This window comes from Centruroides vittatus, unplaced genomic scaffold (assembly GCF_030686945.1).
Source record: "Centruroides vittatus isolate TY-2023 unplaced genomic scaffold, ASM3068694v2 contig_567, whole genome shotgun sequence".
Lineage (NCBI taxonomy): Eukaryota > Metazoa > Arthropoda > Arachnida > Scorpiones > Buthidae > Centruroides > Centruroides vittatus.
In genome coordinates, this window is record NW_027122338.1 from 60,533 (window position 1) to 75,936 (window position 15,404).

General features: G+C 38.0%; 1 protein-coding gene across 1 annotated transcript in view; it reads right to left on the bottom strand.

Moving 5' to 3' along the window:
- LOC136979011 (uncharacterized) overlaps positions 1-13,935 on the bottom strand; it is a 46,450-nt gene extending 32,515 nt beyond the window's left edge. Inside the window, exons 1-5 of the mRNA XM_067274890.1 lie at positions 13,825-13,935; positions 9,519-12,355; positions 8,677-8,734; positions 3,224-6,086; positions 2,549-2,692 (exon numbers count right to left, since the gene is read on the bottom strand). Coding sequence (XP_067130991.1) covers positions 2,549-2,692; positions 3,224-6,086; positions 8,677-8,734; positions 9,519-12,355; positions 13,825-13,857 — 5,935 coding nt within the window. The 5' untranslated portion in view covers positions 13,858-13,935. The remainder of the gene's footprint in view (positions 1-2,548; positions 2,693-3,223; positions 6,087-8,676; positions 8,735-9,518; positions 12,356-13,824) is intronic.
- Positions 13,936-15,404: the final 1,469 nt, after the last annotated feature.

The window sequence follows — 15,404 nt, forward strand, 5'->3', positions numbered from 1 at the left end:
ATCGTAGTGACGAATGAATACAAGTTTCACTGCACAACGAGGCTTTGTTTTAAGGTTTTCCAAGCTTAAATTAATGAAAGCCTTTATCAAATCGACTCTGTTATAAGAAAGACTCCATAACCTGGCAATATTCTTCTTAAAACTTAAAGAAAAGCGCTTAAATGTTAAAATGAATCAAAAGAATTTGCAAAAAATGTGACGCGAAAAACGTCATTAGTTAAAGACTTTCCGTTGGAAATAATTTATAACTTTATAACTAATTAAATTAGTCTAATTTAATTTTTATAGTGTAGGTTTCGAGAAAAGTAATGAAATACAGACTTTACAATAAGAGTTTTATTTATAAAATAACAATGGCATATTCTTTACTGAATGAATGAAAAACTAATTTTAAATAAATCAGCAATGAATTGTTCAACAATTAAAAGTTTGGTGGCGCCATCTGTTATCATATTTTATTAAAACGTCTTTTTTTATTTTTAACTAAAATAAAATGGCAAAAAGCTTAATTTTGAGGCAGGGACGAGTTTTATAAAAAAAAAATGTAAATGCTAATAACTACTAAAATTCTCATTAAGTCTAACCCTATTGAAGTTACACACGACCTCCCTTAATCTCCCCACTCCATGAAACTTTCACCACCATAAAACTCATAAAACTATTATTACAAATGACAATTACGTCACGCTTTACCACGCGGCGATATAAACTGGAAGCTCGTGTTCAATTCGCTGATACAAGACTAGAATAAAATCGTGCCCCACGCATTTACACATCCATAGATACAGAGATTACCGCCCCTCCGAATTTTTATGCATTTCACGACGTTTCAAGGTGCCACGAGCCCATAAATGTAAAAATCATTTTATTTCGAATCGCCATATTTTACCTCTGTTATATGTGGGGTTTAGACGAGTAACATTCCTAAACCGTTAAGATAATAAATTTGCGAGGGGTTGCGGGGGAGACGAAGAGAACGAGGGAGAGAGTCGTGGTAAGGGGAGAAGCGAGGCAAGACGACGGCTGGTGACTGCGCGAAAGAAGAAAAGGTCAATAAAACGTTACGAAGGCGAGAACATTATCGTTCTATCAAGACGGTTACGACGGTTACGAACGCTGGAAGATTATTGTCATTTCTAGTTCTATATTTTTATCACCTATTCCTACATGTATTAACCAGGAAAGTAATAAATAAACAGTACGACAAAAATAAAAATAAAGAACCCGCAAAATTATCAAAAGTAGTGAAATGGTAAATCATAAATATGGCAAGCTATTGTGTGCGATTTAAAGTCAGCCGGTGTTTACGTGCGATATCCTGAGTTGTTTAATTAAATCCTCATTTTCAAATTGGTGCCAAAACCGCTTGGAACTTCTAAATTTTTATGGTTCGATACAGATTGTAGGTTGAGTGTTGCAAGAAGAAATCAGGCATTGAACAGGATGAGACGAGCAACGACTGGGAATGGTGTAGCAGTGAGTAATTTTGTCAAAGGACGTAGTGTTACTAGCAATTTATGTAGTTCTAAGCTTTTTTTTTTTTTTTTTGTTTTACAGAGGATTAATGAAAGTTTGACGTCTGGTGACAGTAAGCAGTTCTGTCGATTCGATAATTTTTCTGTTAAAACTAAATATAAGGAGCTTCCAGATCTTGATTAGGTGGCTTTTTTTTCTAGGCAATTTCACTCTAGAAAATATTTACCAGATATTTCTGTATATAACTGGTGTGTGAACTGGCAGGATGATGTGTTGAATTTGGAGATAAAAGAACAAGAAGTTCAAAAGGTTTTAGTTATACTCAACTAGTAGCCCGGGACGCTCCCTAGTGGGCGTTTTAGCAGTTTTACAAATTTCTATGAGGCATGTTTAATGCACTTAATATATGAAAGTTGTGCGCGCTTAATTTTTAAAAGTTTGATGCACTTAATCTATCTTCTATATATATAACCCATTCAACAGGTGTCCGTCCTTCCTTCCGACCGTCCGTCCGTTCGTGCCATGAAAGGTTTCTATTATTATATTAAAATATTAGCTTAACTATTTCACTTATCGTTTTATCGTAGCGGTTCAAATCTATCCGGTTTTTCATTATTCGCCCCCTAGTGAACATTACAGGCATTCCGTGACAGTAATAAATTCCTATTACAAATATACTGAATTATTTATATTGTTATATTGACCAAATAACAATGTATTGGCCAAATGAAGAATAATAATTTATATTGTTAATTTAAATGATAATTAAAATTGTTAATTGAATTTGAATGTTTGAAATATGACACACGATAGGGGCGCCTCTAGTGTCGGTTATCAAACGGTTACGGGACGGACGGACGGAAGGAAGGACGGACACCTGTTGAATGGGTTATATATATAGATACTACTCCGGGTATTGATGGTATACCGATAGATCTATATACGTACTTCCTAGGCTTGATTAGATATATGTTACATTTGCTTAATAATGTATATCAATTAGGAAATATCCCGTTGGATTGGCGTATATGTAAGATCATTCCTATATTTAAGAAGGGGCTTAGAGATTTACCTGATAACTGTAGAGCAGTTTCGTTACTACCGGCGATTTCTAAAGTTTTTTTGTAAAACTTTACGTTCGCGACTGGTAACTTGGTTAAATAAATACGAGGTACTTTCGGATTTCCAGGTTGGTTTCCGGTCTGGTTTCTCAACACTGGATAATATTTTTGTTCCATATTCAATAATTCAAAAATCTTTAAAGAAGAAACGAAGTAAACTCTACGCTCTTTTCGTTGGCTTTTCTCTGAACAGCACTTAGCTTATAATTGTACAAATATCAATAAGAGCTGAGTGCTGTTCAGAGTAAAGCCAAGAAATTTTAACTGTTAAAAGTTTATTTATAAAAATATTTTTAACTGTAAATAAGTAATTTTAAGCGTGATGTATACTAGTTAATACCTCCTTACAAGACACACCACTTAGAAAGGAATCAGTTCCTGGAACGTCTTGTTCCTCAAGACAGAATGAGAATAATTTCAAGAATATATAACATTTCTGTTATTTTATTTTTCATGCGGAAGAAATCTAAGCACCTCGACCTTTTGCACTACAATTTGCATTTAATGATTCGAGTCTGAAACTTTCTGCCATATACAAAATAACATTTCATTTTATATTTTTCATACCTTAAAAACTGAAGATTCTATACCATTATTATAAATAGATTTTCATTTCGCAAATCAAAGTGCACTTTCGCTTCTTAATTTCGTGATCATTGCATTTACATCGTGAACTTGACGATGTAACGGTTTATCAGTCGAGTAACGAGGTAACGCGTATCTCAACTTCTCCCAAAACCATCTTTCGCCTAACAACAAGTAAGTCCTACTAAGTAGCAACTCGCGCATATCTGTGGGAACTACGTCACATACCGAATTATCCTTCAATACGAAAATTATCCTTTCCATCTTATCCTCCAAAGACTGCACCAAGGCCGCTTGAAACTCCGCTTGACACCACACGCTGTTCAAAAATTCTGCAGACAATAGCAATATCGTCTTCTTGCTGTTTCTAATCGAAGCTTCTATGTGACATATCACATCATAACCGGGTAGCCAATCGCGCTCGTGGATGCACAGCTTAAAGAAAGGGGGTTTCTCCTCCAGTTCCTTCAGCAAACGCATGACGATGTCCCTGTCGCTGCCGGTGTAAGAAATGAAAGCATCGAACGCTTTATCTTTGTCCAGTTCGGAAATATTGCAGCAGTACAGCGAAGGAAAATGCACGTACACGTAAGCCAAGATGGTGTTTCTGTATTTCAGAAATAAGAAAGCCAACACCATTGCTAATATTCCTATTAGACAAACAACGGAACCGGAAACGATTAGAGCAACGTTCGTTACGATCGAAGGAGGCAAACAAAACGCATCATCCGGAAAATTCAATACGGAAGACACGACAACGGTGTTGTTCTCCGACAACAATCGACTGCACTTCACTTCTTCGGCTTCCACTATCTTACGAACGTTGCGATTCAACCACGATTTGAAGGGTTTGAAAGAACAATTGCACCAAAATGCATTGTTTCTAATGTCTACTCGAATGTCAAAAGCGTCACTTACGTATTTCAAAAAATTTTCAGGAAAATCTTGCAGACGGTTGTATCGAAGAGAGAGAATTTTCAACGAAGATGGAAACGTCCAATGCTCAGAGGGATTTAAACTATTGTGGTCCAAGTACAGTTCATCCACTCCAGACCAACTATCCGTAATTTCCAGTGTAGAAAGAGAGTTGTGTTCCAGGCGAACGATTGTGGTGTTTTCGGGAAGTATTGCGGGAGCGTGGGAAATATTGGAGAAAGAACAGTTCACCATGACCGAAAAACTTTTATACAAATAACAGTGGCACTTCGGTGGACAATTTTCTACAACGGGACACACCACGTAGGAAGGAGTCAGTTCCTGCAAAGACTTGTTCCTCAAGTCAGAAGGAGAATAGCAAAGCAGCGATCGACCGACTTCCGAAAACTGAACCTCTTCGACAAAATTCCTCAAATCGCAGTCACACCGGAGGGGATTACCAGAGAGAGAGACGTTACTCATATTCCTGGTGATTTTCCCCTCGACTGTGGTGATATTATTGTCCACTAATAAAATTACAGAGCGATTATCCGGAGGGAGGTCTTCGGTGCGAAGAGTCGACAGGCGATTGTAATTCAATCTGAGCAGCGAGATGTTATACGCGCTCCAGTCTATTCGAGGAAACTCTGTGAAGGAGGCGTTGGAAAGCCCCAGATATGTCAAATGTGGCAGTCTTCCGAACGGTGTCGGTTTCGGTAAAAAGCCCAGAGGATTTTCATCCAGATATAACATTTTCAGCTTATTCAATACTTGAAACTTTCCCTCGTCTACCTTCGTTATTCTGTTTCCTGTTAAAAACAATCCTTCAATATTTTGAATGTCGTCAAACACTTCGAAGGGAATTCTAGTCAGAAGATTGTATCGTAAATCCAGCATCGACAGCCGTTTGTTACTACGGAACACGTTGGAAGGTAATTCTTGCAAACGGTTCTTGTGTAAATCTATTTGTTCAATATACCGGTTATTTACAAACAAATCGGGGTGTAGACGATCGATTCGATTTTCACAAATTCGAACCTTGTATAAGTCATAACGAGAATAAAATATCTTCGGTGGCAATTCACTGATATTGCAGTTGCAGGCAAAGAAAGACCGTAAATTTGAGACGTTTTGCAATAGCATTTCCGGTAGAGAACTAAAATGGTTGCTATCCATGTCGATAGAGATCAAATTGAAATTGTCTGCAAACAAAGAAGAAGGAAGAGTATTTAAGCGATTATCGTTCAAAAAAAGCTTTCTAAGGCTCGTCATGCCTCTAAATATGGCGGGAGGAAGAACGGTCAGCAAGTTTTTAGATAAATAAAGTTCCTCTAGAGATTTCAATTCGTGGAAAAGGGTCTCCGGAAGATCCTCTAAACGATTGTCGAAAAGGTATAAAGATTTGAGTCTATTCAAACCACGAAACGCATCTTCTGGAAAACTTCTTATTCTTCCTGATACTACGTAAATCGTTTTTAACGAGGGGAGCCCATTGAATAATCCGTTCGGAAATTTTTCCGTCATCACGCGCAACACATTGATTTTTTCTAAGTTGCGTAACTCCTCTAAAGTGTACGTGACGTTTTCCATATAGTATAAAATAATGTCGCGAAGATACGGTAGGTTTTTGATGGTAACACGCGAATTTGGTGGAACGTCTTCGGAAATCAAATAGAAATGCTGAACACTTTTATCTCTCAGGGAAGTTCCGACGTCGGAAGAGGGAAGGAGGCATTCTCTTAACGCCACGGAAGCGAAGTAAGTAGAATTAGTGCACACACGAATCTGTTCGGCGTCGAAAGTGTTTCCTCGACACACCACGTGAATGGCTCCGTCGTAGTCGCTGATGTAAGAAGTAACGTTCGATCCGCATTCTATTCTTCGATTCACTCTTTGAGTAATGAGACCAAATCGGTCGGTGACGAAGAACCACCCCTGTACTGTCGTGCAAAGGAACACCAATTGAGCCAAGAAGATTTTCTGCACCATCTAAAACGAAAGTAAAACGTTTCACTTTCTGAACAGATCTATTTTACTCGAACACGTTTCGGTTTAATAGTTTGTAGTGTACGATGCAATTATATAGCCACTACGTACGATACGTAATTATAAAATACTGTAGTCTAACTCATCTCTGTTTCCATTCCGCCATTTGCAACTGTGATTTGTTTTTGGTGCGTCGGTTGTTGGAAACATTATCTGTGACGTAATGTATACGTTGTAGTTTTATTACCGCATTAATTTCTGCGTTAAATTAAATAACACGTTTTACTTGGAATTTTTTATGGCGGCTGCTGGAGACGGATAAGTGGTACCGGCAGAGTGTCGGCTAGTGTTCTTAGTACCCAGAATTATCGTTATTATGACGTTCAGCATTAATTGATTATTTGTAACTGTTGCTAAAAAGAGGTATCATTTAAATTAACTAGACGTAAATATAACAACAACTTAGTGTATATTAGATTCTCCTTTTTCCTCCGAGATGCCCCGTCATTGGCGCCGTTAGCGTCGAGGCCTCCTAAGCATTGCATAAGCCGATTATAAGTTAGCGCCTTCCGCCGATCCTGGATGGTTGTGTCGCGTGTCCAACTATTGTACTCGATTATAAAGAAACGCTGTATCAAAGATATAAGTCAAATCGGAAGACTTTAGTATAAATGTTGGTTAATATTAAAGGGTAGATCAATTTAATGCCGTGGTAGAATCTTTTAATGTTTTACGTTTTTCGTATTGACGTTATACATTTTCTATTGCATGAATTGATTTAAAACGCAAAAATCCAGCAACGAGTTTCGTAACTTATCCAGCTTCACCGAAAGTATTTTCAACGCGATTTTCGCTTCATTTGCCAAAATTTGTATTGCTTCAGGGGATGCTCCCCGTACATTTTTAGAAAAATTTTTTACGACAAAATCTAAATGTACCGGATGCGTAGTTTTATTTACTTTTGTAGATTGCGGCTAACAATTACTTAAAATACAATTGCGTCTGGCGCCATCTGTTAAGAGATATTATTAAAAATAAGTCGTTCATTTTTAAAGTTATAAAAATGCAAAAAGAAGACTTAATATTAAAGATACGGACGATGTCTGTAACCTAAATAATAGATAGACGCCAATAGTGGATCAAATTTTCATTAAGTGCCACCCCAGGAGATACGTCACTCGACTCCAAAATTAAATAGCCTCGATTTCCCGTGTATAGAAGTTACCCGTTACCCTTTACCCATTGCGAGATATTAAACGGAAGAGATGTCTACAGAAATCGTGGAATTTTTCACTTTTTGGGAGATTTGGAAATCTCAAAACACGAATATTTGCAAATCCCCGGAGAATCGAATTAGTCACGATTAGAATATTTTTCTGTGTTTTGTTATGATAGAGAAAGATTCGCGTAGAGATGGAAAATCGATGCACAGAAAATGTAATTGGTTAGATTAAAATATCTCATTTAAATATGTGTTAACAGATCACACTATTAATGACTAGAAAACGCACTATACATTTGAGATTGAGCAAGACACAGCTTTTAATACTTCTAAACTAACATTTATTTTTTTCGCTCTCGCTGCAAAAACTAAAAAACATAAATTAATTTGCACTTGACAAATGAACGGAAAATAAATCTTTTTTTTCTTTTTTTTTCCTGCAGTTGTAGCACTTTCCCAAAAAAAGTGAAACTCTCCACATACGTGGTCCGATTTTGTCAATTCTTTAAAATACTAGTGTCATCGCAACCTGACCAACTGGTTAAATCAAGCCAATATTTCGGAAAAATTCGAACGTGTCTCGAACAAGAACGAAAGAAATAAATGTTATTTAAATTTATGCTAACACTACTAATTTATTTGGAAATATAACCAGTTGTTTTTTTCACTCCACTTTTATGCAGCAACGGGAGTAGCGACGGTGGGGCAGGCTGGGGCGCTTTCTTCACCCTGGTTCATTTAGTCAAACGAAAAATTATTGGTAAATAGGTTATAAGAGTATTGAGCGGCAAGAAAGAGTGTTTGAATCGTGGCGGGAAGAGGCTATCCTGTTAGTCGGTGAAGGAAGCGCTCTCTGGTGAACGAGTGGGGAATTGGCGGTTCGAAGTGTGGATGATCTGTTGTAAGACTCAAAGATTGTATTGATAGAATGTTCGAGAATCGGATTTAGGGAAAACTTCTAGTACCTTCTGTTCCCTATTTAAGCGCTGCAATCAGTGCGACTGAGTCAGCCGAGTGAGTTGACGTATATGCGCTTGTTCGGAACATACCGCCAGCCAGGTTGATTTGAAACTTCCTCTTGTCCATGTGCAATACTGGAATTCTTACGTCGTTTTAAATTAGTAAGTGCTGTATTTACTTCTATTGTATGTTGTAATTGTTTTAATAAATCCGTTAAATATCAACAGACGGTAAGAATGCAACGAGAAAACATGTTTTTCAAACGCATTGCGCCGCTACAAAATAAGAATTCATTGTTAGTGTTTGTCTCGTAACAAAATATTCAGCGATCCCGCAATCGGTGGTAAATGCTCTTCAGTCAAAAAGTGTGGACTTACTTCAATGCGCAAATCGCATTAAGAAATCACAGACATCGGGAGAAAACACCGTGGAAATGCGATTGTTGAAAGTCGAAGTGTTATAGCAGAAGCTGAAACAATCGGCGAGAATCTTGCAACAGATTTCAATATGCCCCGAGTCATAACTCATCAGAATCATCGCGCGAATCCACTAGTACAAATTCCTAGCGAGTTTTGGAGATCATTAATTATTCCGTTGATAGATTCATTAATAATGACTCTGGAACAGCGTTTTTCTGAGGAAAGCTTGTCCGCATTCTTATTGCTTACGTTGCACCCACACGTAATGCTTGATATGACGTATGAGTATTTATTTTTAAAAAATCTACAAGTTTTTGTAGTTACTACAAATTTGAATGATTTAGTCGGCGAACCTGAACTTTGGTAAAACCAATGGAAATGAAGAAATGTGCCAAATGCCGAACTAAAGGATATAGAACTAGGTGCATTAGTTAAAGAAATGCAATTGTTCTACCCATCTGCAGTATATAACGAACGCTAGTTACGTCACTGGCACAGCCTTGCACAACGTGCGCTATCGAAAGGTACTTCGGCATCTTACGCAGGGTAAAAACTTGAATACGGTCAATGATGACAGAAAATCGACCTGTCGGCCTTTGTATGATGAATGTGCATAAACAGGGGGTTCTGGAAGCTAAAAATTAATTTGAGAAAGAAATTGTTACTAGATTTAGCAAGAACTCCCGTAGGCTAGTGCTGAAATAAGATTTAGGTAGGTTCGAATAGCATTGCAAATAATTACTTTTAGCGTGTTCAAATGTTCAAATAAAACCATTTTTTAATAAACGACGTTATCTTATCCCTTGCCTCCCCTAGCCAAGTGCTTTTATCAACTATTGTTTTCGAAGAATATATTTCAACTTTTCCCAAAACCATTTCTCTCCCCACTTCAAGTAAGTTCTCGTCGAAAGCAAACGACGAAGATCATCCTCCAGCTCCTTGGAATTCTCTAACTCTTCCACCAAAACCAGAACCAAACGATGAGCTTGGTCTTCCATCATCTTGTTGTAAGCCACACGAAACTCCACACTGAACCACATGCTGTCCAGGAACTGTCGAGACAACAATATCACCGTCCTTCTACTATTAAACACAGAATACACGATGTTCTCGCTAATAGGATTACCCGCCAACCAATCACGTTCGTGAACACAAAGGCGATAAGTTGGTTCCAGCCGATCCACCATTTCCATGGTTAACTCTGAATCGGAACTATTATAACACACAAAAGCGTCGTACTTCTTTTCCTCGTCGTCGAGGACCCTGTAGCAACACGGCAAGTACACGTCTCGACTGTACAGAAAGGCCAATATAGCGAGTCTGTAATGGTAATAGACAACTACGAGAACTGATAACGTCAATACAAACACTACCGAAACTGTAAGAACGATTACTTGCCATAAAGGCCATACGGGTTCCTTCAGACAGAACACATCCAGCGGCGTACTTTGAATTTGTTCATGCGTTACGGAATTGTTAACTGTATTGACTCTCTGGCAGGTTACGTTCTCAGAATCACGGATCTTAGGCAGATTTCGCGTGAACCACTTCTTGAAATGGACAGAGTGACAATCGCATTTCCACTCGTTTCTGGAAAGAAAGATGCTGAAGTTTGACGAACCTTCCACGTGCATCATCAAAGAAGGGGGCAAATCCGACAACTTGTTTCCATCTAAAGCCAAATAGCTGAGATTACCTGGAACGACCCAATCGTTGAGTGACGTTAGAGAATTGTTACTAAGATAGAGAAGGGTGACGTTTTGCCACGTAGTCCCGTCCACTTCCGACAAATTGTCAATGTGGTTGTCGTTCAGAAAGACGAATGCTGCATTTGTAGGAAGATTCGCGGGTAAATTAGAAAAATTTCTATGAGAACAATCCACTACAGTTTGTTCTTCTAGTGTCAGGTAGCAATCGCAAAACGAAGGACATTCCTCTTTCCGCGGACAGACGCTATAAATTGGCCAGATTTCTGTCAGTTTCTTTTCGGAATGTCCACTGCATCGCAGGATATTGGAATCTGGAAAAATGCGAACGGCGTTTTCGCCAGCGTGAAGAAATCGTAAGAACTGTCTGATTCGACAGTCGCACTCGATGACATTTTCTGTGACGTTATACACTGGATGACTGTTAGAATTTCGTCGATAGTCGATGTAGATGGTGGAGATGTTGTTGTGGTCGAGCAATATCTTGGTATGATTCCTGGTAAACACGGGTAGAGTGACTTCCCGAAGTTGATTGCGGGATAGATCGACTTCAGTCAGGTTGTGATTCGACCAATCAATGTCAGGAAAAGTCTTCAGATTCGAGTTGCTGATGTTTACACTTTGCAAATAATTGCTAGAAGCAAAAGGATATTTTGCGGATAAACGTTCAAAGTTGTTATTTGATAGGTCGATGATCCTCAAATTCAAAAGTGGTAGAAGTGTATCGTCGTGCAAGGAGGACAAACCGTTATCAGATAATCGCAACATTGCCAGTGTTGATAAGTGCAAAAAGATATCTTTATGTAAATGGTTCAGTTTGTTATACGCTAAGTCTAATAATCCGAGTCTCTTTAAGTTGGAAAATACACGCGGCGGCAAAGTCGATAATTTATTTCCAGTCATAAACAGACGATTCAGATATTCCGTGTTATTAAACAGTGTTTCCGGTAGTCTTGTAATTTTATTATAATCTAGGAATAAGTCTGTCAAGGAGATAGTGTCTGAAAATAAAGATTTCTCCAGATCTACCAAAGAGCATCTGGATGCCCGAAGTTCTTCTAATCGTATCAAGCCTCTTAAAAATCCTTTGGGTAAGTTTCTTATTCCTGTATTTCCACTCATTTGCAGGGAAAATAGCTGAGTAAGAGAGGAGAGCAAATTTTGCGGAAGAACCGTCAGTTTATTGTTTCTGATCCGAAGCACTTCCAGGCTGAAGAGATCGGAGAACAGATCTTCCGAGAAGTTCTCGATCTGATTATCGGATAAATCTAGATGTTTTAACAGTGTGAGATTTTTAAAGAATCCAAGTGGAATCTCTTTTAATCTGTTATTGTACAAGCTTAATATTCTGAGATTTCTCAACTCTTGGAGTAGCTCCGCCTGAACATGCTGAAGAGTTCCATTTACTATTCTCAAAATTGGAAGATTTGTCAGGTTTTTAAATGGTGGCTGCGTAAAGGAAGTGAAATTATAGCGGTTTATTAGTAATGCGTTGATGGTGGGTTGGAAATCGAGCGTCAGGTCAAATGATCCCGCGGTTCTTATTCCGTACAGGGATACGTTTGTGACAAATGGCAGCTTTTCAAAGTGCAAAGTTTGATAATTCGGTTCGATTGCGGTAAATGCAATTTGCAGATTGCGTATGGCGAGTCCAGATAAAAATTCATTCAAACTAAAATTCCGAGAATTACAATTGCGCATTTTTAAAACAACGTCTTCTTTTTGTTGCAAACACCGGAAGATCCGACGATCAGGATCCGCCCCGTAGCAATCGATAAAAAGAAAGCCGAGGTTAACAACGACGAAAATGTTTTCGCCTAGAAGACAATCGGTTCTGGTTTCCCGTACAAAAAACTTGGGACACGGGACATTCCTCCATCTGCTCAAGAACTCTGTGCAACACTGAGCCAAAGCGATACACCAGAGCAGGTTCAACAGGTTTTTCACTTTTATTTCCGTGGCATTCTGTAAAGAAAACTTTCATTTAATTTGTTACAAAAGGGTGAAATGCCGAGAAGAACGAGTCTGAACGGGCATTAATTGGTATTTTTACTGTAATTTTAACGACTTAAATTAGTCTATACTTAGAAGATATTGCTGGACGTTTTTACAGCCCGATTTTTTTCGCACAATAGCTTGTAATTTGTTTAAAGCGATATAAAGTCGGGAAATAAAACACTACTGCATCGAAGAATTTCGCACAAGGTCCAAAGAGCTATGTAATGCAATAAACTGGAAAGTAACGCTTGGCAATACACTACAAACTGTCATCGGTAATGCCAGACGAAATGCAATTAAACAGCAGAAACGGAATCGACATCAGAGTGTTTCGTACAAATACAGTCTCGTCCATCTTGAGGTAAATCACTTGAAATGCACATTTGGAGTTTGCAACACTCTGCATTAGGTCTATCGTCAAATGCTAACGTGTTCCCGACGCGAATTAGATTAACCGAGGAGGAATCTGATGATTTTAATCGTAATTGGCGCGACATTGGTGAACAGAAGGATTACGTTTCACCGCGTGCCAATTTTGAAGAAGGTCTGGGTACTGTTTGCTAAAAGAGGATTCTGTTGGCAGTAAGAAAAAGCACTTTAGTATTTTCTAAGTCTTCTCGAGATATTGACGTGTCGTTACAGCTATATTATAGTCCCTTAATAGCTTCTGCCGATATCTTACGTAGAAATTGTCGACAATTCCGAGCCATTTTTTTTCGATATTTTTATAAAAATCGATAATTTCTGTTTCCATCTGACGGGCAAAATCTTAACTTTACGTCACGCATATACGGACGACAAACAAACCTTCAAATAGATTTATGTAAATAGGACATCCACCGGAATTTCTATGTATACCGTTACACCGTTACACGACAATTTAACTAGTAAATATATTTTAATATTAATTTTTCATTTACTTGTTATTCTGTAAACTGTATGGATGAAAACTTACGAATTCACGTCTTAAAAACAAGAAAATTTACGTCATACGGACGGGGAACGTGTCTTTAGAAAGAATCAAATAGGCCTACGTCTTTTTCAATTCTTTTTATAAGAATGTAAGTTAACTTTACCTGTTTCCTACGGACGGTCATCCGAACGTTCTTTCAACCAAAAATAAATATACAATTGTTCAAGGACGAAATGACGCAAACAGGAAAGTCGACTCTTGCCACATCTCACGTCGGAAGATGAAATCGCCGTGTATATTTTAGTACTTAATAAATATTTTAATTCGAATTATAGAAAGGTTTTTCTCAAATAATGTGGTTTTATACGAATTTATCCAAAGAACTAAAGATAAACAATGCTTTCGTCTACTTCTAGTGTTTGGCATTACTCGCTTATCGAAAGGTCTTTTCTTTTATACAACGCAAACGTCACTGGGTATAAGAGGAATTTCTCAACGTTACGACGAATCATTAAACACTTACCTGGAGGCAGATCCGTCGACGCTCCACCGACATGTTTGTTCGTTTAACTCCTTATAACGGGATGGTAAGCAGTTCTGTCGTTAAATCGATAAACTCCGACAGGAAGTTTCCTTTTCTCTTTAACGCTTAATGATATTGCAACGCTGACGCAATAACCTGTCGGAAAGACGGATGTGACATCAAGACGGGATTTCTCTTAAAAATCCCTTTTTTTCCGAGATGATTTTGGACTAGCGTAATTTTAAAAGTTAAACGAGTATCGGCCGAATTTTAATAATTTTGAAATTTATTAAAACTTAATCTCTTTGTAATACGCACGTAGTCCATTGCACCCCACCAACGAGGAGTTTTCCGGATTTTATTCACGTATATACGGAAAATTCTTCGTATATCCCAAATAGGGACCGCCAGAGGCAATCTGCTGTTGCCTTTCGTGGACATTCGGTAGACACCCCCGCTCTTCCGCATCCTCTGTTTTCTGCACCTTGTCTCGCACACTTTTTTGTGTTTTTATAATTCTGTGTTAATCAAATTTGGTAAAAGATATCGCGTCCTTCCCAGTAAGGCCGCGACTACACTAGCCGTAAAAGGGCCGTAAAACCCCTCACCGTAAAAGCTTTTAATCACGTGACCATGATATTTTACGCCTGAGCAATTCGTAAAATATCATGGTCACGTGATTAAAAGCTTTTACGGTGAGGGGTTTTACGGCCTTTTACGGCTAGTGGAGTCGCGGCCTAAGAATTCAAATCAGAAATCCTGGTGTCGAGCGGAGATGTTTCCTTCCGGGAAACCGATAAGGTATTGTACAGATGACCCAAATTATTTCCTTTTTGTCACGTTGTTTCGCATTGTTCAGTCTACTTTTAGGCTTTTTTATATTTATAATTAGAATCAGGCAAGTAATTGTTTTTCTTACAGATGAACTCCCTTTAATTATTAAATATATCACAAGATGGCGACTTAATCGCTCGCTCTATTTAAATGACTTTGTTTCGTTTATTAATTAGCCTTAATTTCGCCCGAGTATTGCTTATTCTCGTCTACTTCCGGAATAAGAAGTGCATCGTTTACGTAATAAATATTTCAATTTGAATTGTACAATATACAATCGATATTAAATTATCGATAGAATCGGACGTAAGAGAAATGATATAAACAATGAATTAATGTTTTTCTCGTGTTACGGAATCTTACTCTAAGCGTTACTCTCACCGAATAAAAACGGGTTAATCTATTACCTGAAAGGTGTCCGTGGCCGCGCCACCGACATGGCTACTTATCCAATTCCTTATATCGGGGTCATAAGCATTTATATGTCGTTAAATCGATAAATACTAACAGAAAGGTTTCTTTTTCTCTTCAAAAGCCGTCGATATCGCCAGGCTTACGCAATAATCGGTTGGAAAAACAACGGGAGATAAAGGCAGAATTTCTGTGAAAAATTCTTTTTGCTGTCAGATTATTATTACATTATTTCGTACTTCTAACTCTTTCATTATGTTATATTATAGTATTTGATTTATATTTACAAAGGTTATATTACGTAAAAGTTTAAGACACCGAGTGACCAATGTAAC